Source organism: Capsicum annuum, chromosome 4 (genome assembly GCF_002878395.1).
Source record: "Capsicum annuum cultivar UCD-10X-F1 chromosome 4, UCD10Xv1.1, whole genome shotgun sequence".
Taxonomy (NCBI): domain Eukaryota; kingdom Viridiplantae; phylum Streptophyta; class Magnoliopsida; order Solanales; family Solanaceae; genus Capsicum; species Capsicum annuum.
Genome location: NC_061114.1, coordinates 181,442,739 through 181,464,935, shown reverse-complemented (window position 1 = coordinate 181,464,935; position 22,197 = coordinate 181,442,739). Strand labels below are relative to the sequence as shown.

The 22,197-nt window shown below is 33.9% G+C and overlaps 2 protein-coding genes across 4 annotated transcripts; one reads left to right on the top strand and one right to left on the bottom strand.

The window, feature by feature from the left end:
• The first annotated feature begins 4,604 nt into the window (after positions 1-4,604).
• LOC107867682 (abscisic acid 8'-hydroxylase 3) lies at positions 4,605-7,164 on the top strand. Of its 2 annotated transcripts, none has more exons than XM_016714033.2 (9): positions 4,605-4,997; positions 5,368-5,686; positions 5,769-5,921; positions 5,997-6,263; positions 6,348-6,434; positions 6,522-6,600; positions 6,669-6,775; positions 6,861-6,976; positions 7,051-7,164. In XM_016714033.2, exons 1-9 carry the CDS (start codon positions 4,792-4,794, stop codon positions 7,139-7,141), a joined length of 1,425 nt encoding a protein of 474 aa, XP_016569519.1. In that variant the 5' UTR covers positions 4,605-4,791; the 3' UTR covers positions 7,142-7,164. The 2 variants fall into 2 exon arrangements, with proteins under 2 accessions (XP_016569519.1, XP_016569518.1); XM_016714032.2 differs by having other exon boundaries at positions 4,607-4,997; positions 6,858-6,976.
• Positions 7,165-7,886: 722 nt separating this feature from the next.
• LOC107867681 (serine decarboxylase) lies at positions 7,887-13,484 on the bottom strand. 2 transcript variants are annotated; one of them, XM_016714030.2, is made up of 6 exons: positions 13,324-13,484; positions 12,637-12,990; positions 9,979-10,210; positions 9,665-9,858; positions 9,439-9,575; positions 7,887-8,709 (listed from the first exon to the last, which is right to left on the bottom strand). In XM_016714030.2, exons 2-6 carry the CDS (start codon positions 12,965-12,967, stop codon positions 8,134-8,136), a joined length of 1,470 nt encoding a protein of 489 aa, XP_016569516.1. In that variant the 5' UTR covers positions 12,968-12,990; positions 13,324-13,484; the 3' UTR covers positions 7,887-8,133. The 2 variants fall into 2 exon arrangements, with proteins under 2 accessions (XP_016569516.1, XP_016569517.1); XM_016714031.2 differs by having other exon boundaries at positions 12,637-12,971; positions 13,324-13,483.
• Positions 13,485-22,197: the final 8,713 nt, after the last annotated feature.

The window sequence follows — 22,197 nt, the reverse complement described above, 5'->3', positions numbered from 1 at the left end:
ATAATACCTTGCTGATGATAAGATACTTCTGATGGGAAATTGCTCTTTGAAGACATGATTTTGGATTGTGGTTGCACTTTTTTCTCTTATTTATTTCAACAATTTAAACCACTTGTGTCGATTCATAACCGGACAAAGCTACATATTAGTTGAGATATTGGGTTCTTTATGCTTTCTATTGTGCATGATTAGATATTGAGGGCAAATCATGGCGTAATTGGTAACGTTGTTGCCATGCAATCTGGAGGTCATATTTTCAAGCTGTGGAAACAACCTCATGTAGAAATGCAAGATAAGGCTGCATACAATATACCCTTGCGATATAGCCCTTTCATGGACTCCGGCACAACATAATCTTTAGTGCATCGGCTTGCTTTTTTTATAATCAAATATTAGAGTGGATTTCAGATTTGAAAAGCAATAACCCAAAGCCAAGTCAGGATGGCTTGCTTGAAAATATGATCACATATAGACTTAAGGTCTATTTATCATAGTTTGTTTTGTAAATGAAACCCTACTAAGGGAACCTCTTGGCTTTTTTTCCGAAATATGTCAATAAAACAGTGGTCCATAGTTGGGAAGCACTGTTGGGCTGGGCTGGTGTATGCACTAAATTAATCTCAATCATCACATAAAAGAAAAATTATTATGCTACAACTTTAGCTTAAAAAGAAAATAAGTGGAGCTATTATCTTCCATATCTAGTAAACATGATTAATTTTGGGACGCATTATGCTCCACCTTATGGAGATGAAGCTTCATCAAATATCGCAGTCTGGTTCATTAAATTCATTGGAATCATTCTTCCCAAAGTTTCTAGCTTACCAAACAATTAGCTTTTATATGTCCTCACAAATGATAAGGCGCCCACCCTGCATGAATTGCTGTGGCCTGTGGACTTCCGGTTAGCGTAAATATTAAGGTGTCAAATGAACGACGACAACAACAACAAACCCAATGTGCTCCCACAAAGTGGGGTTTGGGAAGGGTAAGATGTACGCAGTCCATACCGCTAACTCTAAAGAAGTAGAGAGGCTGTTTCCGATAGACCCTTGGCTCAAGAAGGTGTCAAATGAACGAATTGGATCAAAATTAAGAGGTTGTAAACGAATTAAGTAAATGCATAAATCATGATCTAATCCACTTATAGGTTTTTAGGTTACATGAATTCACAGGTGGGCGTAGCTTTCGATATACATTCAGCATTTATTTTAAGCAATTAATTGAATATGGATAAATTATTGATTTAAAACCTAATAACTTAAAAAAACGTTAGAATTTCAAATCCACAAACTTTAAATCTTTAACTTTCTCCCATGAATTTGGTCAAATTTAGATTAAACCAGTCATAATGCAACCAATATAAAACTCCACTCCACTTGTCAAATAGTTTCTTGCATCAGTTACCAAAAAAAAAAAAAAAAAAGTTTCTTGCATCTTCTGCTATTTCTGATTTTGGAAGGATGGCAATTTTCTAGGATATTTACAAAATAGAGTCGTACTAACATCTAAAACCAGCTGTCCTAAACCCTTCAATACGATACAAAACAACCATATAGCGAGAAAGAATAGAACTCGAGTATGAAAAAAGAAGTTAAATTCCATCAATTAATCATGAAAAGAAAGTTTCTAATAACTCAAAAGTTGAATATAATCATCGAGAGGGTTAACGTGAGATAAATGAGATGGCTTCATCCGTAACTCAAAGTCACGGATTTGACCCCTGATAATGAAAGTGTTTCTTCATTTAATGAGTCTTATGCGATGTGAATTTGAATTACTCGACCCAAATGAATATAAGAATCACAAAATAAAAAAAGGAAATTAAATCTACAGTGTAACAGCGACATGAATCCAGTTTGACATTATTACCAAAGTAGATGCCATATATTCACAGGAAGTACCATGATTTCAACGCCAAAAAATCTTGTTGCATTGCTTCAAAGATTAATTAATCACTTCCAAATGTCAAGTAGCTGTAATTAGACAAGAATATTTACACCAACTAAGTTAAACTTGACATACTAGTTGTAATAGTATAAAGTAATTATAAGTGGCAGTCCTTAGTCTAACAGAGAAAACTTTTAAAATCTACGTATCAGCCAAGTTAAAGATTAATTAATAACTCCCCACATGGCCACATCCACGTGTCAAACAGACAAGAATGTTGACAAGAACTAAGTTAAACTTTGGTTAATCCCAATAGCAAAGTGAAATTATCTTCTTCAGTTGTATCATTGCAGAAAGAGAAAATACATAATTAGCCTGCAGGCGCGTGAAAGGGTTAAAATTTGACTTTTTTGATCAATTACAAGCTACCACATGTAAAATAATTTAATATATAATTTATATTCTTTTTAAAAATTATTTCATACCCCCACCCCCGCAACCCTCCATCCAGCATTGTCTTGTTCCCCAACTTCTTCTTCATCACCATCACTCAACAACATCAATTACAACAACAATACCATCAATTACGCCCACAACAACAACATCATCATCATCACCATAACCTCACCCTTTCTTTTTGCAACACAATGCCACCCTTAAAACTCCTCCATTGAAACTTTTTTTTAAATCATATTATTAAAGCTCCATTTTACAATTAAATTATATCATTTAACTACCCACAATATCTTCTTCAACACCATTCAAACTCTTCAACACAATGTCACCATTAAAGCTCTTTCATTGAAACTTTTTTTTAGAGCTCCATTAAAGCTTCATTAAAGTTCATTTAACTATCTTTAAAACTCAATTCAATCATTTAACTATTCTTAAAACTCAATTCAATCATAAAATTAATTTTTGAATTGATTTGAACAAAAAAAAAAATTGAACGGGGAGAATGCTGGACGCGAGGCAGCGAGGGGAGGGGGAGGTGCTGGACGCGAGGGGTGGGGAGGGGAGGTGCTGAATGGGGGAGGTGGAGGTGTTGGATTGGGGGTGGGGGAAAAGGGGGTGGAGTGGGGTGTAAACTAAATAAAAAGAAAAATTGTATTAAAAAAATAAAAATATATGAAATTAAACATATTTGACACGTGGCAACACCTGATTGACACGTGTATTTCACTCTCCTTGTTGTGACTGAGATTCAGCGAAATAATGTGTTTGCAACGAAATAATAAAGAATTATGGGGTAATAGATTGAAGTGAAAGTTTAGATGTCTTTTTGCAAAATTCGAACAAGATCAGGAGGTAATTATGTATTTACTCTTGCAGAAAATTAGATAAAGAATGTTGATATCAATTTTGTCCATGTTTGGTTAGTTAAAAAATTTTAAAAATTTATTTCTAGAAAAATAAGTTTTTTTTAAAAAAAAGGAAAATGACTTTCTAGAGGAGCTCTGAAAATAGTAAAAACAAGTTACATAAGTGTTGTTCCACAGTGATTGTCTCCTCTTCTACCCACCAACACACTCCATCCTTCCCACCCCAATGTTTGAATAGATTATATAAAAATATGTGTGGTTAAAAATAAAGTATAGACAACTTATGCCTTATTAAGGGTAAAATGAGAAGTTTAAAAGCTGTTAAATATAGAAAGAAGTTATTCTTTTCGACAAGAGAAAATGGTCAAATACACCACAACCTTTACCCCAAATCCCAACTACACACTAGGTCCTATGACCCCCTAAACTATTTTAAAATGAAATTATTACCCCTCCAACGCTGACATGGCAAGAGAGTGTGTTTCACTCTCTTTAAAGAGAGTGAGAACGAAAATATTTTATTAAAAATTTATTTTTAATACTTCTTTAAATAAATATATATAATTTTAATTATTATTTTTTTTCTTCTTCTTCTTCATTTCTTCTTCTTCTTTAATGTCATTCAAAAACTCATCAATGACAATTAATTTTTTTTTTACTTTTTCTTCTTCTTCCTCGCCCCCCCCCCTTCTCCTCCTCCTCCTCTTCTTCTTCAATGACATCAAAGAACCCATCAATGACAATTAATTTTTTTTTTTTCTTCTTCAATGGCATCTAAAAACTCATCAATGACATTTCTTTTTATTCTTCTTCTTCTTCAATGACATCCAAGAACTCGAATTACGTAAGAATGTTGAATCAATTCAGATTGAAAAATAAAGTCACCGGAATTTTAAATTTTCCGGCGCCATCACTGTTGCGACGCCATTTTGTGAAAATCGAATATTTTTTGGACATTAATTGTTGATTTGATTTTGATAAGATTACATATCGTGTCAATTTCATATGATTCATCATGCTATTGAAGAAGAAGAAGAAGAAGAAGAAGAAGAATGGAAGAAGAAGAAGAAGAAGAAGAAGAAGAAGAAGAAGAAGAGATGACGATGACGTGGAATTAATTTTTAAGAGTAAAAAAATGATATATGATGTGGAATTACATGGTATGACACATGACAGCGCGTGTAGACCACAAATCAAAATAAAATTTGGGTATGAGTTTTAGAAGAATATATATTCCACTTTAAAATAGTTTAGTGGTAATAATTTCTTTTTAAAATAGTTCAGGGATAAGTGTGTAGTTGGGATTTGGGTTAAAGGTTGGAGGGGAGTATTTGATCATTTTCTCTTTCGACAACTAACAAGGAATAAGTGTCACATAAATTTGTACGGGAAGTATTATATTCTCAATGGAGTCAATTTGTCTTATCCCACCCATCTTGTACAAATTAACCAGAAAAGAACACAAAAATAGACAAGGAATTATTTTTAATACCAAAGCTATTCACAGAAAATTCTTGAGATCATCAGTACAACATCACATATAAACTCATCAAGTTTTGAAGATTTAGCACAATCAAGAATGGAATTAATCATGTTTATGGTGATGTTGGTATTGTTGATTTTATTAGTTTTAATAGTCCTATCAAGAACAAAATCTTCTCCAAAAGAAATGGAAGCAATTCCAGGTACCTTGGGATGGCCTATTATTGGAGAAAGTCTCTCTTTCATATCCGAATTTTCGAGCCCTGCTGGTATATACAGCTTTATTAACAAGAGACAGAAAGTGTAAGTACAAAAATGCAGCAAGTGTTAGTTAATAACACAAGAAATTTCATCATAAAAATATATGATCATGTTTGTACACCTTGACATAGCACGTCGAAAACTGTTCAAATTGTTCTATAATAGCATTACCATTTTCTCCAGGGGATCCTGAATATGTGCTATGGTTTAGAAAGGTTGAAAAGTTGTTCAGGAAGATAATTCTTGCTATATATATGCTTTAGAGATTGCTCTAGCATTGTCATTCCCTTCAGAAAACTCTTCACACGTTATCTTTTCATCACTCCGCGGAGAAGATTCTTAGAATGCTCTCTGTTATCTAAATTCTCACCTCAATTTTATGATTGTGTTATGCCATGGTTTGGTTTATTAGGTATGGGAAGGTGTTTAAGAGCTTTGTATTAGGAAGGTACACGGTATTCATGACCGGAAGAGAAGCGAGCAAAATCTTGTTGACAGGAAAAGATGGAATAGTGAGCTTAAATCTTTTCTACACAGGACAGCAAGTACTTGGACCTACTAGCTTGCTCCAACAGAAAGGAGAGGCGCACAAGAGACTCCGAAGACTAATTGCGGAACCACTATCGGTTGATGGCCTTAAGAAGTATTTTCAGTTTATGAACAGCTTAGCTATTGAAACATTGGATCAGTGGTCTGGAAAAAAGGTTTTGGTTCTTGAAGAAGCTTCCACAGTTGAGTCTTTTGATAATTTTTTATGGAGTTTGGCTTTGATTTACAGGCATTTTTGAACCTGTCTGATTATGTTTCTTGCAGTTCACACTCAAGGTCATAGGCAACATGATAATGAGCTTAGAGCCAACTGGTGATGAACAGGAGAAATTTCGAACCAATTTCAAGATTATTTCTGGCTCTTTTGCTTCCTTACCCTTTAAGATCCCTGGAACTGCCTTTTATCGTGGCATTCAGGTGACAAATTGTCAGCAGTCTATGAAAAATAGGATCAATGGACAAACTAAAGAGATGATATTTTGTAAATTACAGGCTCGTGATCGAATGTATGCTATGTTAGACTCGATAATTGACCAACGGAGGAGTGGGAAAAGCGTGAAACAAGATTTCTTGCAATCCTTGGTGAAGAAGCACGGCAAGGATGCACAAGAAGGAGATGACGATGACAAACTCACAGATAAACAACTGAAGGATAACATATTGACACTGCTGGTTGCAGGCCATGATACAACAACTGCTGCTTTGACATGGCTCCTCAAATATCTTCCAGAAAATCCTGATGTATTAAAACAACTAAGGGTAATTCATCTCGAACCTAACAGAGAAAAGGAGCAGTCTTTAACTGCTGATAAAAACATTTTAACTTGAATCTTTTATTTACAGGAAGAACATAGAGAAATCCAAGCTAGAAAACAAGAGACATTAGATCTTACCTGGTCTGAAGTCAACAATATGCCTTACACCGCCAAAGTGAGCTGCATTATAGTCATAAATCCAGCTTCTGTTCACCCCTGAAATTCAAAAAATTAACTTTGTTGTTGATATTTCGATGCTCAGGTAATCAGTGAAACCCTTCGAATGGCCACAATCCTTCCGTGGTTTTCAAGAAAAGCAGCACAAGATTTTGAGATTGAGGGTAACTTGTCGGATTTCTCAATACCTGGATTTTGTATGATCTAAAATAATTCTTTAAACCATGTTCAGGGTGCAAAATCAAGAAGGGATGGTCGCTTAACTTGGATGTGGTGTCTATTCACCACGACCCTAAGATTTATCCCAATCCTGAGAAGTTTGATCCTTCTAGATTTGATGTAAGTTTTCCAACATAATAAGCATCCCTTCTATACAACCCCTGGGATTTTATGACTAAGAAACTTGTTGGAATCTGCATAGGAGCCTCTAAAACCTTTCAGCTTCCTTGGATTTGGAAGCGGACCACGCATGTGTCCTGGAATCAACTTGGCCAAACTGGAAATTTCTGTTTTCCTTCATCATCTTGTCTGCAGATACAAGTAAGCAAAATAAACAAGAACGATGCTTTTGAAAATTTTGCATTGCTAATTTGAGAATTTGTCCCCCTTTGCAGATGGACACCATTAGACACGGATGATTCTGTCCAGCCAACACTTGTCAGGATGCTGAAGAACAAGTACCCCGCCATGGTTGAGACACTTTAGATAACGTCTTTTACATTATACTAGAACAAGAAGAACAAAAGAATTTTCAGATTTGTAGGAAAATGTAATAGCATAAATAAGGAAAAGGTGCTAACTCCTGGTTCCAGTTAGTAATCAAGGAGTTGGAATTGCTCCTAAAGATCCAGTGCAAAATTGAAATATAAAGTATGGAACTCTTTGATGATGATTAAATATTGGCAGTCTACCAAAGTGATATATCTTAAAAGTTCAAAGCAAGTACTTGCTGAAAAGAATATTTTCTTTACTTGCTGAAAAGAATATTTTCTTCCTACCCCAACAAAGGGAAGAGGAAACACACACAACAATCTATCAGCCCTCTTGGCTCCGTGAAAGAAGGCAAGAAAACGTACATTTTTCCAGCATGGCTAAAACTTTTATATTTAATAATGTCTTGGAAGGACTTAATTGACCGAAAACATTGCAGTAATAACGAAACACAAGATAGAAACAGATGATTATCTGTGACGCCGGGACATTGAGGAATATCCAGAAAGGCATTATGGGAGGGAGTACTGCAGCTCTTGAAAACTTCTCAACAACATCAACGCTCCCTATCTTTCTTCCCCGTGTCAAAATAACTTCTCAAATTTTTTTTTCTCAATATTTGCGATGGCTGAGAAAGTAAATTGCGGCAAGAAACCAAGCAGAGAAGCTAGCAATATTTGTTTATCCCCTTGTCATACCCAAGACAGCGCATACAGAGGAAGTGGAGAGTAACACAATATTCACAAAGCTGCCACGTAATTTTGGCAAATTCTTCCTTATGGTAACAAAATAATGCAGAAGTAAAAGGGCCACAACAATATCCTTCTACGAGATTCCAAGTCACAATTCAAACATCACTTCTACAATGAATCTAATGTTTCATACAGAAACAATGAGAAAAAAACAGCTTCTCTGATACGAACATCACTTTTAGGATGCCTATAATGTTTCATACAGAAACAAAGGGAAACCTATAGCTTCTCTATCTAAGAGATCATTCTGTGTTGAGGGCAGCAACAGTTCACACTCCCAATATCTGAAGCAAGACAAGGAGGCTTGACGTTCTCATCCTTGTACCACATTGATCGTCCTTCAACTAATTCGTCCAAGAAGTGATCCAGCTTATCAACTGTTACACTAGGCATCACGACAACATGTGCCATATTTCTTTCGCAAGCAAGTTGCCACTTGCGAACAAACTCCTCATCTTTAGGTCGCTCAAAAACAACCGTGCTGCTCAGTTCATTGAGCATAGCACTGATTCCAGCTCCTATAAGGCGGTTTTTCAAATAATGAGCATTCCTTAGGCACTTCTGGACTTCTTTCTGGAATCCCTTGTACCCTTTTCTGTTCAGGGTGTACCAAAGGAAAAGTGGAGCATGCCCATTCCGACTTCCCATGATAGTGGCATCCCTTGATGCAAGGTACTCCACATTACTAGAAAGGACATTAACGTGCTCTAGCCTTGTTAGTTGAACACCGCATGGCATTGGACATCCCACAAACTTGTGACCAGAGACGCTCACACTACCAATTGGCTTTTTGAAAGTAACCTTTGGTGCCTGTACAAATTTAAAATATTAGTTAGAGGAAAACCTTCTAACAGTAGAACATCTTCAACAATCTTTTTTAGTTCTATTTTTGAAAAGCTAATATTTAAATTCATTTTTCCATAAAATAGTAATAAGTAGGCGCGAGCAACCAAATATGATAGACAAATTTATGTTTCACAAAAGCTGTGGGAGTGGATGGATGGTCTCTGCTCACAGAATCTCTTTACTGTTTTTTACCAAGAAGAAATACCCACATGAGGACATTCAATTACGTATAAAAAAGATTAATGAATATAAACACTACCAACGAAACTGTAGATCTGCATACAAATTCTCTTTTCTTCCTTAAGAATCTCAGATTTGCTTGTACTGCGAAGAAGCACATCCACACAAGGAACATACATAAAAGATTAGTTTTATCTATTAGTCCTAATCAGACAAAAGAAAGGAATTCTGCTTTTTTCTCCATCTTTTTCTCCCCTTACTTCCAAAAGCAATGGTGACAGAGAACAGAAAACAATTTTACATAATAACCTTCTGTGATATCCATAGTGGAATCAAATTCCTGAAAAGGCTGCAAACAGTTTTCACATTTTCAATTTCATAATAGTATTTCATGAACTCCTGCTTCGCTAACAATAGACAAGTATTTTTTGCATGAGCTTCAGACTGGCTAGTTTAAGAAATGCAATGAGAAGTTACACAATAAAAACAGTTCAGAGAAACAAATCTACTTACACGCTTGACAAATGGCATCATAAGCCCAAAGAGAGCCCCATCACAGTGGATATAAAACCGGTCATGTGAAAATCCGCAGTCTTCAAGTGTTTTTATGACAAGGTCAAGATCATCGACAGCTCCTTTCACAGTAGTTCCTGTCAACCAAAAAAGATGGCACATTAGGCAGCTAAGTGGCTGTTGCATTTAAGGATATATATCTGATAGTGAAAGGACCAGGCAGTACCAATGTTGACATTAATGATTGCAGGCTTATCCTTGTTGGCTAGTAGCTTAACTTTGAAGTCTGCACAATCTATTTCACCAGTTAACAGAGTGTCAACCTTTTCACATTCCATTCTATACATTCGTGCTGCTTTAAAAACAGAATAATGAGACTCCTTTGAAGCATACAAAATTCCTTCAGGAAATACTTCTCTCCTGCATTATTAAGATCGTATTTTCCATAGGATTAGGAAAAGATAGGAAATAGGAAGGTAACCATTTCTTCATCAGCAAACCTACAGATTCCGAAGGAAAACAATTAGAAGTTATACTAACCCAACAAGGATTCCGTGAAGATTTCCCTCGGTTCCACAGTTAGTGATGTATCCCCAATATTCATCCTTCTCAATATCCCATAGGCGTGCAAACCAGTCCAAAACACCAACTTCAAACTGCCTTGAGTGCACACCGTAGTTACTCTCAATGAAAGGATCCCCTAAGTTATTGATGGAGAAATGTTGCAATTGTGTGAGTGCACCATAATCGAAGTCCAAATTATATGGATACCCTGTGAGAATCAGCAATCAGAAATAGTAAGGCAAATATCTCTTTATAATTGAAATGCAATGAAAGAAGTAAAGGATATTGTAAACTAGACTAGTTCATACACCCACCCAGACATACTGTTAGCTAATTTCAACAATATATCTATAATCATAGCACAGCTTTTAGTATTAACACATCACTAAGATAGTTCAAAGGCAATCAATATCTGTAGTTCAAGGCAATACTATCTAAGGTTCTAATAGAGACAACGACTTTTTATAATAAGGAAATACAAGGATCTGAATAATTTCGATATATATATATATAGTCTAGACAAATACTATGGAAGTGGGAGTGGGGGTTGGGGTAGGGTGGTGGGATGGTGGGAATAGGGGCTATGAGGGTAGTGGCTGAAGATGAGGTGTTGGAGCGTGGGGAGGACACAAACTTGGTGGACAGCCACTTGTTGGACTTGTTTTCCATACTTCCATTGGAGAAGTAATTTTCCTCATTTTTAAGGAGCTTGTTTTCCTAAAGAAAATATTCTGCAAAAATTTGACCAAACGAACATGAGAAAATTGGAAAATATTTTCCTCCATACTGAACACACCCTTAGAGACAACAACTTTTTAACGCTAAAGTCGACACAAAAATTAAACTTTAATCATCAGCAAATAAGATAACGCACATAGCTGTTTGAAAGAAAGAGAAAAGTCATTCAAAATTATGGTGCCCACCCAAAGGATGAAAAACTATATGAAAGTAAGGTGAAGCTAATGAGAAATACTGCATATTAAATAACCACCCCATGATTAATCCTCTCAGGTATACATCAACAACAACATACCCAGTATATTCCCACCAAGTGGGGTCTGGGGAGGGTAAGTATACGCAGTCCATACCACTACCTCTCAGTAGTACATCAATATCCTCGAAAACCAAATGCATAAGCTGTCCCAAAGAGGAAAAATAGTAGTAAAACCTAAGCCAAATGCATAAGCTGCCCCCTGTTTTGCCCAATTATTTCATTTAGACACCAAGGCTAGGGGAGGTACCTAATGAAAATCTAGACACTGAAGAACTAAAACACGCATCCTTCTTCTTCCTCCTCTCTCCTTTTTTCACTTTCTTACTCCAATTCTAGCTGGAGAAGGGTCGCCACTGAGTTAAGGACACCTTGACCATACGAGATCAATACCTTCTCAATTAGCATTACATTAACTTTTTAGGGCAACTTTTTATATCTCTAGAGATAGTGAGATGAGTTGGTGTGCAATTCTAGTTCCTTCCATCAGATAGAGACCTCTTATGCCAAATCTCACCAAAGGTGCTATAATGTAATAGAGATTCCTTTCCTATGTTCTAGTTCGCTTCCAACAGCTTCTCTAACCCAGTGAAACCAGCAGACATGGCAGAGCAACCTATTCGTTTCTACATTTTAGGTTGCACCAATATAGCTTGTAAAGTGTCAAGAACCATCACACTATTCCATGGCCTTTGGTGCTGGTCATTTTTAACTTATGAATATTCTTGACCAAATATTCTTACTAATTTTTTGTTGTTATTGATTCTAAGTGCCCTTGGAGCTTTTTGGTGTCAGAGTGTTTTAAAAATGGAGACTTTTGAGGAGAGGGGGAATGAATTGGGAGAACTATATACAAAAGAGGGATGGATTTTATTAATTGTAAAATCAATGTTAGGACAATTTTGACATGTAGACAATCTCAAGATAGGTGAAACTCACCCAAGTGCCATGTCAATGCTGCATACACAGTTTGAGCTAAGGTCATGAGATCAGTTTAGGTATCTGCATGAAAAATTCTAACAAATTTCGGTGTTTGTATGTATATTCACCCTAAAATTATAATGGAGTTGATATCCTAGTCTTTCTAGTTTTAAGGGGGGGAGGGGAGGTTATGGTACGGATTTGCAAATGTGTATTCTTGGGTTATGGAATTAACATAGTCTAAATAGATTCAGCAAGAAATTGCACCGCATAAGACTCTCTCGACCTCTTTTGCCCATACTGAAATTCCAGGAAATTCATGAATCTACTTGAGCTCTTTGGCAGTATTAAGATCCGTTAACCAATGCTAATAGATATACAACAACATACCCACTAAAATCCCACAAGTGAGGGCTGGGGAGGGTCAAGTGTACGCAAACCTTACCAATACTAATAGATATGTCACACATAAATTTGGACAGGCAAATTTAGCCATCAGTGAAAAGGAATCTAACCAAACCAAAGATAAAAAACATAATGAACAACAACAACAAACCGAGTGTAATCCACAAACAGGGTCTAGGGAGTACGCAAACTTTACCCCTACCTCATATAGATAGAGAGGTTGTTTCCGGTAGACCCTCAACTTAAGTAAAGTATTTCAAAGCATAAAGATAAACAGAATAAAGTGTAATAATTCAAACTCAAAGCGAACACAATACCTAAATGGAACTTAGTTCGATCAGAGAGAGTCTTCCGATACCGAGCCAAAATACTAGCCATATACGCTTCCTTATCACCAGTAGAATCATCATCAATATCAGGTTCCGTAACTGAAAAAGACGATGTATGTATATTCCGCCCTAACACAATCTCCCTCTTCTCCTCCTCGCTTCCGCCGCCGCCATTAACCAAATCATCTACATCGTCCGATTGCGCCACCGCCGGCACCGGCTCCGACACCACAGCCGTCGGATCAAATCTAACGTCTGTCATCTCTTTTCCGTTAACGGCGGAGCTGATCGATTCCATTATAGCGCTTGTTCCTACCATTGTTCTGTTCGAATCAACGATCACTGCTTCCATTTTAGTACAATTTTATCAAATCCTTAACTTTGTTTAATTAGCTTAAAAGAAATACTCTAGCAAAGCTTGCAACAATTTTACGATAATTTATATGAAATGCAAACGAAAAAAGAGCAAATTTTACGAGACTTTTAGCCAAAAATACGATGGATTCAAATTCAGTGACTGATTATTATTCACAGAAAAATAGAAAAGTAAAAAAAGCAATAGCAATTTTTACAGTAATGTATGAATATTTAATGCGAAAAAAAAATGGAATTTGCGGATTAATGTATGAATATAAATGCGAAAAAATAGGAATTTGTGGATATTATATGGCTCACCTGAATTAGGAGGGATTTCTATATATGGAAAACCGGCAGTGTCGGCTCAGCAACGACCGGAAAATTGTTGATTTTGTAAGAGGATTATTAACCAAAAAATGTGGTTTGTATATATAGGCGTAACGTTAACTGGGTTTTGCCGGGTTTTTTTTTTTTTTTGGAGGGTGCGTTATAGCTTTTTTTTTATATATATATATACTTACTCCATCTCATTTTATGTGTATAATTTTCCTTTTAATTTGTTTTAGAAAAATATCATTATTCCTTATTTAAAAATATATTTTTACTTTTATCTTTATTAATCTCACTTAATTAAAAAAAAAGATAGTAACACATTTTTTATAAAGAATAATTTAATAAATATTATTAAATCTTCTCTTATTTTTTAAAGTTCGTACTCAATCAAATAACTATAACTATACATAGGGTGAAAATCGTTTCCCTCAGAAGTTTATCTTAAAAATCAACTTTCCAGAACTATCAACAATAATCAACCTCTCTTTGTCCCATGCAATATCCATTTTGTCCTTATATATCCATTTTGTCCTTATGTAATATCTTTTTATATTATATATAATGAATATTTTTTTAACATGAATATTTATAGTATTTTATTTAAGTTTATTAAATTTATAAGTAAATTAATATTTTTTATAAATTTATCACAGAATTCAATGTTATTTTTTAAGATCATTATTTTAGTATTATATTTATTAAAGAGTCGTTTGGTGTGAGGTATAATTATAATAATTTAGAGATAAAATTTAAGATTATTTATCCTGTGTTTAATTAGATGTATTAGGTAGTGTCAAAATTATTTATCGCATCATTTATATCACAGTGATGCGATAAATTATCACAAATACATATTAGTACAACTTATTTTGTAATAACTAATCCCGGAATAACTTGTTTCCAAACAACCCACCCCTAAATGTGTATATATACATATGTATGTACATGCATATGCGTATATTTTTATATTTTATCACTCTCTTACTAAATTCGTTTCGTATTACTTAACTTTTTGTTGATATAACACAATCATTAAAAAAATTTACTTAGAGGTATATTTTGCTAAATTAACTTTATTAATAATAATTTAAAACTTTAAATTTGTCTATACTGTTACTTTATATAATTATTTAACACTAAATGGTAGAAAAAATATAATACAATTCTTTTGATTTCACAAATTGAGTAGATAAATTAAAACTTCTATTTTTAGTATGAGGATCAAGTGATAAGAAACGATATTATCTATTATTTATATCAGTAAATAAGATGTGATTGTCATTAATAGAGTATTACATATTTTATAATTTATATAAATAATATAATCTTTAAAATTTGACCTTATTATTATTCGAGAAAAACATCTGGTACCCCCGAACTATGATCAAATTTGCTACGACACATGTCAACTTCACGGGGGTCCTATTACTCCTTAAACTAAATTTTAGCGTATTTTTGTCAATCTTTTTAGCTAACGTGATACCCTTTGTCAATCATTTTAGATGGTATGACACCTTTGACGTGAGTTTCATTTTATGTAATAAAGGTTTTACTAAAAGTTTATCTCTTTCATTTATTGTTTGTATTTTTTGTATTGAAATATGTTTATAAAATTAGTATTACTTATTATTTTCACTTGTAAAATAAATAATATAGTTTTGATTATTATTAATAAAAATAATTTTCTTATATCATACTAATTACTTTATAAAGATCGTCATTAACTTATATACTTAATTAGTATTTCTTTTTTTTTTCTTAGAAGATAATATTTTTGTTTTTATGAAGATTTTATTATATAATTTTTTTTTTTAATAAAGATAATATTTATATTTTTACACAATATCCATAAATATTATCATATTATAAGGATAAAATAAACATTGCATAAATAAAGTGGAGAAGTTGATTAGTATTGATAGTTCGAGAAAAAGGTTAATCTCTAAGACAAATTTAGTGGAACCGATTTTCCCCCTATACATGGGGGAGTATTTTTGCTAATCTACTCCCTCCTAGAATTTCTTTTATCACAAGATGTCCAAAGGACACCCCCCCCCCCCCAACCCCCACCACCTCATGGAATCATTATGATTTTATTAGTTAACTCCTCGACTTCTCTAGAATTGGAATTATTTTCCCTTAAGTAATGCCTTTGTCCCATTTATGAGTTTACTTTTTTTCGAGTTTTCAAGAGAGATGATTTGAATGAATTCTTCTACTTTTTGTTTAGTTTTAAGCGGAGATTTTATCGAATATATTATTTTTACCTTTAATTTATAAGTGTGGTTTATATATATATATATATATTTTTTATATTTTAAGATGGAGCTAGAATATTTGCTACGCATTTCATCAAAATCACTTACACTATTTTAAAAATTCACACAAATACATAAAAATTATTAGTTTAAAACTCAGGTGTTATTATTGTAATTTTGTTTAGTATACTACTAATATATTTATTTAAACTTAAAAAATCTGAAAAGTACTGTGGTATAAAAATATCAAACTATTGACAACAATTTAGAATAGTTTCATCATGTTAACTTGACTTTTAGAAATTGGTGGAGTTGCCATTTTAAGAAAATTAATTAAACATCATCACTGCCCCTTGGGAGTCCTGAGCAGCCATTTTCTTTTTATTATTGATACTGAATACCGAGGGCCCGTGCTACTGAGCAGCCATTTTCTTTTTATTATTGTTACTAAATATCGAGGGCCCGTATTAGTACGGACCCAATATAAATTATTTTTTTACTTTAATTTATGTGGTATAAATAAAATTTAGATAATTAATTATATTTTTAATATATTTTTAGATATTTTAAGTTGTTAGCCATTATAATTTTTAGTACTTTTTATGTAATTTTTAAATAATATATGTTACTCTTCTTATTCAATCTTTTATGGCATTGATAGTCAATTATATTTTAAAAATAATTTGAAACTGTGATTTATAATAATTTTTCATCCATTCTACTAATTAGTAGTGACGTAGTAAAATTATCATTTTATATCTATTTTTTATTAAATATTATTATTTTTAAAAATATTTAGATGACTTATAATAATTAATTATGAGTGATATAATAAAATCACGATTGAAGCAGTTAAAACAAACATGTCAAAAATATTTATTTTACTTGTTTGTATTAAATGTTATTAATTTTCTAATATGTAGATAACTTATAATAATTAATTAGCGGCAATACAGTAAAATTACGATTGAAGAACCTGAAACCGACATGTCGATCTGCTGCCGACTTCAGCTGGTGAACTCCCTTTATCAAAATTACTTTAAAAAAATACCTATGAAAAAATTTAAGATGGTCTCATATAAATCGTCAAGTCAATTTAAAACATCAAGAGTTAATTTTTAGTTTATGTCTATTTTATTTTTTTATTAAATATTACTAAATTTTTAATACTTAGATGACTTATAATAATTAATTAAGGGTGATACAGTAAAATTATGGTTAAAGCAGCTGAAGCAGACATGTCATAAATAACTATTTTATTTTTTCTAATTAAATATTATTAATTTGTTATTATGTAAATGACTTATAATATTTAATTAGAAAGATAATAATTAATTAGGGGTGTTGTATTAAAATTACGATTGAATCAGCTAAAGCAAACACGTTATAAATATCTATTTTATTTTTTATTAAAAATTAGTATTAATTTTTTAATGCATTAATAATTTATAATAATTAATTAGAGTGATATCATAAAATCACAAATGAAGCAAAGCAGGCATGTCAACCTTCTACCTGCGTTAGCTGCTAAACTGGCTCCTATAAATAAGAGAATATACTACAACTATAACACAAGACAGAAATGAGAAATTAATATTGAATAACACGAAAATTTTCATTTCCTCCGTTTTTTTTAGTTGACACTCCGTTTTTTTAGTTGACACTCTTTTCAAAAATATTTATTTTAATTTAACTATTTTATTTATAAAATTAAAAAATATTTTATTATATTTTCATATAATATCTTATTATTAAATAATTATACAAAGTGCATAGATACTTAAATTTATATTTTCAAAACATAGGAGTAATTAATAAGGCTAATCTATAATCTACAATCTACATTTACATCTACAATATATTAAAAGTGTGAATGACTTAGAAAAGTTAATTAAACTTTCTGTCCTTCATTAAAAGTCTCATAATAGAGAAAATCATTATTTTTTATTTTCCTCAATATATGTTTTAATTAATAATAAAATAAGAATCCTAAAATATATGATAGATGAACTTATATGGTAAGAGGTATTGGGAGAATTAATTTTTATAATTAAAAAACACTCCTAAAGTATATAAAAGAAGAATTAGATAGAGACAACGCTGGTACTTTTTTGTATTTGGGTAGGATACTTCATTTTTTTTTTTCCTTTTATGTAATTCGGCTATTTATTTTTGGTTAATCAAAAGGGGGTTATTTTTGTTTGTTTATATTTTTGGCATTGTTAAAAAATCAGTGTTAAAAAGTTAAAACGTTGTTTTCTGTTTGTCTATGATTTTGCACTGTTAAAAATATGTGTTAGAAAAAATAAAAATATGTCATTTTAATTTTTGCTGTAATAATTTTCCACTTAATTTAATTTATAACTTTTTTAGGTTTAGTTGTATAATTTAGGTAAAAAAATTATAATATTTAATACTTCTAAATTAATTAGAATCTTACTTGTATAAAAAAAGAATTTCTATAATTCTATTTTAAATAATAGTATGATCAAACTTTACTAGAAATTTAGGGTTGTTTCTTCTTCGTTACATCTGTTTTGTGTTTTGTTTGTGTAGCAGTATATCATCTTTAATTGATTATATATTTTTCTTTTTTTGAATAGGAAGAACGATTAAACTTCCTCCTTTTGTGTTGTTATCATCAATTTTTGTATCTATTCGTGTTCAACATCTATTTCTCTAATTTAATATGTGTAAGAAAGAACGAAAAATCAAATCCTTTAATAGAAAAAAGTGAGAATTGTTATTGTCATTATTTTTTATTTCAGAGGGAAATGGAGTGTTAATACAAGAGATGAAATGTAATACCCATGCCTTTTCTTAGCTTGAAATCATCTCAAGGATGTTAGAACTTGCTTTGAAATACGAATCTATTTTTGTACACGTGGTATTTGTGAGATTTTCACTTCCCATCACGTGAAAAATTGATTAAGCTTTTCATCGATACCAATTTTATTAAAATTCTATGTCAGGTGAGAAAGTTATGACCGAAATACAGAAAGCAGAAAAACTGCCCAGGTTCGATGCAGGCGACGGACCGTCGAACAAGCGACGGACCGTCGACTATGACCGTTGTATCGAGACAGTAAGTCCACTTTCTGGAAATGTACGACGGCGAGGTCCGACGGACCGTCGACCTAGCGACAGACCATCGCACCCCATCGTTGCTCAGAGGCAGTGAGTCCCAGTTCTGTCCCAGTCCGACGGACCGTCGATCCAGCGACGGACCGTCGCACCCCACCATCGAATAATTCGCTCAGTTATTTTAAATCATTTTAATAGGGATATTTTGGTCATTTACCACTCGCCTATATATACCCAATAATACACTATTTCAGCCATTGTGTTCATTATAACTTCACAACAAATATTAGGGTTTCTCTCCAACCTTAATCACCAAGAACAAAATCCAATCTTCTTCAAGAACTAAGGGATTTCCAATTTTTCAAGTTCAAGAATCATAACCCAGGTATGCATAGTGTTCATTCATGGACCCCTTTCGTCCATGAAGTCCAAGGATCCCTTTTTCAACTACAAGTTGTGGATTTTTTTTCATGTTTTAATGATTTGCCTGTTCTTGTTCATGTTGATAAATGGAAAATTGAATTCTACTCCATGTTGGGTGATAATTTCTATGTGGGTTTAATTATTATAGATATATATTCATGCTACCCTATGATTAAACCCTTGATTGATGAAATTAGAATGTGACCATGATGTTTAATTATTGTATGATAATAATTACATGTTCCATGCCTACAATATGTTTGATAAGATGTCTAGATGAAGGAAAATTGCCTAACTAGCATGATATCATGAAATCCCTATGTATGTACAAGTTTATCCCTATTACATGTTTGATGGAATGTTTCAATAAATGTATTATGAATTATGATATTAGTCATGTGTTCAAGTAAGTTATGCTAAGTCAGTTTCCTTCCATCGAGTACTGGGGGTACTTGTACCCGAAATACTCTCAGTCAAGCTATGATCCTTAGACTTTAGACAGTCTTATGACTCAGGAAATCTCCATGATCTCATGAACTCAGTCAGTTATCGGATATCAGTAGTATTCCATCAGTCAACGGAATTTAGTAAATTCAGTTCATGTTTAGTTCATTAAATCATGATCAGTCTCCATTCAGATGGGAGTAGGAATTAGCACCGAGTGAACCCAAGGATGGAAACTCACCTGTTATATGAGAGTGTGATTCTTAGAAGCAATCCTTACGTTCCAGAACTATGTAGCCAGCATAGGTTGAGACATCGTAGCCTGCTATATGAGGGTAGATGAGGTGGCTTAACCTGTCATATGAGGGTTCCCACCGTTCTCACTAGAGTTGCCTATTATATGAGGGTTACTCGCATGTTGTCCTTACCAGTGGTACGGTATTGACACCTTTCCAATCAGGGCACAGATTGGACCCCAGTTCAGCTATTATAGCGGATATGGGGTATTCCGGTTAGATGACTACTTCCCACAATTTCATGTTACAAAATCAGGACTGTCAGATACAGTCAATCAGTCTCAGTAATAAAACTCAGATAATTCTTCAGATTCAGTACTATCAGATACAGTCAACTCAGATATAGTACGGAACTCAGATAGTTCCATCAGATTTAGGACTGTCAGATACAGTCACTCATGTTATCAGTTATACTCATATACAATTATGCATGTTATCAATCATTTTAGTTATCATTATTTCATGTCATCAGTATTCATATTCAGAAATCATGTATTCACGGTATCAGTGTTAGTTATAACGTCTCATGCATGTATTCTCACGCTCATGATAGTCAATCAGTTATTATTATTGTTCATGCATATGAACCCCATGCATTTAGCCTACCTCACATGCATACCAGTATATTCAAAGTACTGACACATTCGTGCTATGGTGTTTTATACCATAGGTTCAGAGACACGAGCTCCAGTTCAGCCGTAGATTCCAGTTTCAGCAGTCAGAGTAAAAGTGAGTCCTCATCCTTCAAGGACATGATGATTTTCTATTATCTCATTGATTAGTTTATTAGTTGGAGTTAGTTGGGGACATGTCTCATCAACTCCTCACTCAGATATTTTCAGTCATGTTTAGAGGCTTTCTAGACTATTATGTTCAGACAGTTATTTCAGTTTTGCTTTGGGTATTTCATACCCCACTAGATGTTATGATTTAATAGCTATATCTCAGTTTTGAACCTTATGACCTTTTAGTTCATGTTTCCGCATCTTTAGTTCAATATATTATGCAGTATACAGGTACAAATATCAGTCATGGGTTAGCTTGTGGTCCTTCGGGGTCATGAGCACTGTGTAACATTCTGGGTACCAGATTTGGGGTGTTACAAACTTGGTATTAGAGCCTAAGGTTCAATAGAATCCTAGGAAGTCTGAAAGCCGCATCAAGTAGAGTCTTGTACATGGGTATGTTGCACGCCATATTTATGTGCAGGAGGCTATAAGATATTTTAGGAACAGTTTCTCCTCTTTCAGTATTCATGTCGTGCCAGTGAGCATAATCTCAACTCAATCTCAGTCTAATCCATTTCTTCTCTTTATTTCAGAACATGCCTCCCTCAGTCCCTAAGCCCGAAGAACCTTTGGGCGATCACATTTCTCATGCGGAGTTCAGGACCGCATTCACCACTCTTGCTCATTCAGTAGCTGCCCAAAATTAATGACCAGCTGTCGTTCTGGCCAACCCAGTGGCCAATTCAGCTGTAGCTAGAATTTGGGACTTCACCTGAATGAATTCTCCAACCTTTCTCGGGTCTAAGACAGACGAAGACCCACATGAATTCCTAGATCAAGTGCAGAAAGTGACAGATATAATGGGGGTGACTACTGTTGAGGGTGCTGAGCTAGCTGCATATCAGTTGCAGGACGTTGCTCACACTTGGTTCAAGTAGTGGAAGTCTGAAAGGGCAGACGATGCAGGTTCAGTTGAGTGGGAGAAGTTTGCCTCAGCTTTCCTTAATCGATTCTTTCCCCTAGAGCTTAGAGAAGCCAAGGTGTTAGAGTTCATCAACCTCAGGCAGGGCAATATGACAGTGAAAGAGTATTCTCTCAAGTTTACTCAATTAGCCAGATATGCCCCTCATGTGGTTGCAGATAGTAGGTCAAGGATGAGTAAATTCGTCTCCGGGGTGAACGATAACATGGTTAATGAGTGCAGATCCGCCATGCTAAACAGTGACATGACTTTAGCCAGACTTATGACCCATGCTCAGTAGATAAAGAAGCAAAAAATTAAAAGGAGAGAGAAACAGAATAAGATGGCGAAGACAGGTAGTTTCAACTTTGCTCAGCCTAAATCAGAAGGAGAAAATCGTTCTCAGTTTTGTCCTAAGTCATCAGTTCCAGCTCCTTCCACGGCCAGTGCTTCAGTTCCTAATTTCAGAGAGGGAAACAGAGATAGAGCACCAAGCTCTAAGTCCTAAGGCAGTGTTAGTAGTGCCCACACCTATCCTCTTTGCCAGACTTATGATAAGCACCATTAAGGTGTGTGTAGAGCGGGTAGTGGCATTTGTTTCGGTTGTGTCAAGCCAGGCCATAGAATTAGAGACTGTCCTCAGCCAGGTCCTCAGGGTCAACAGA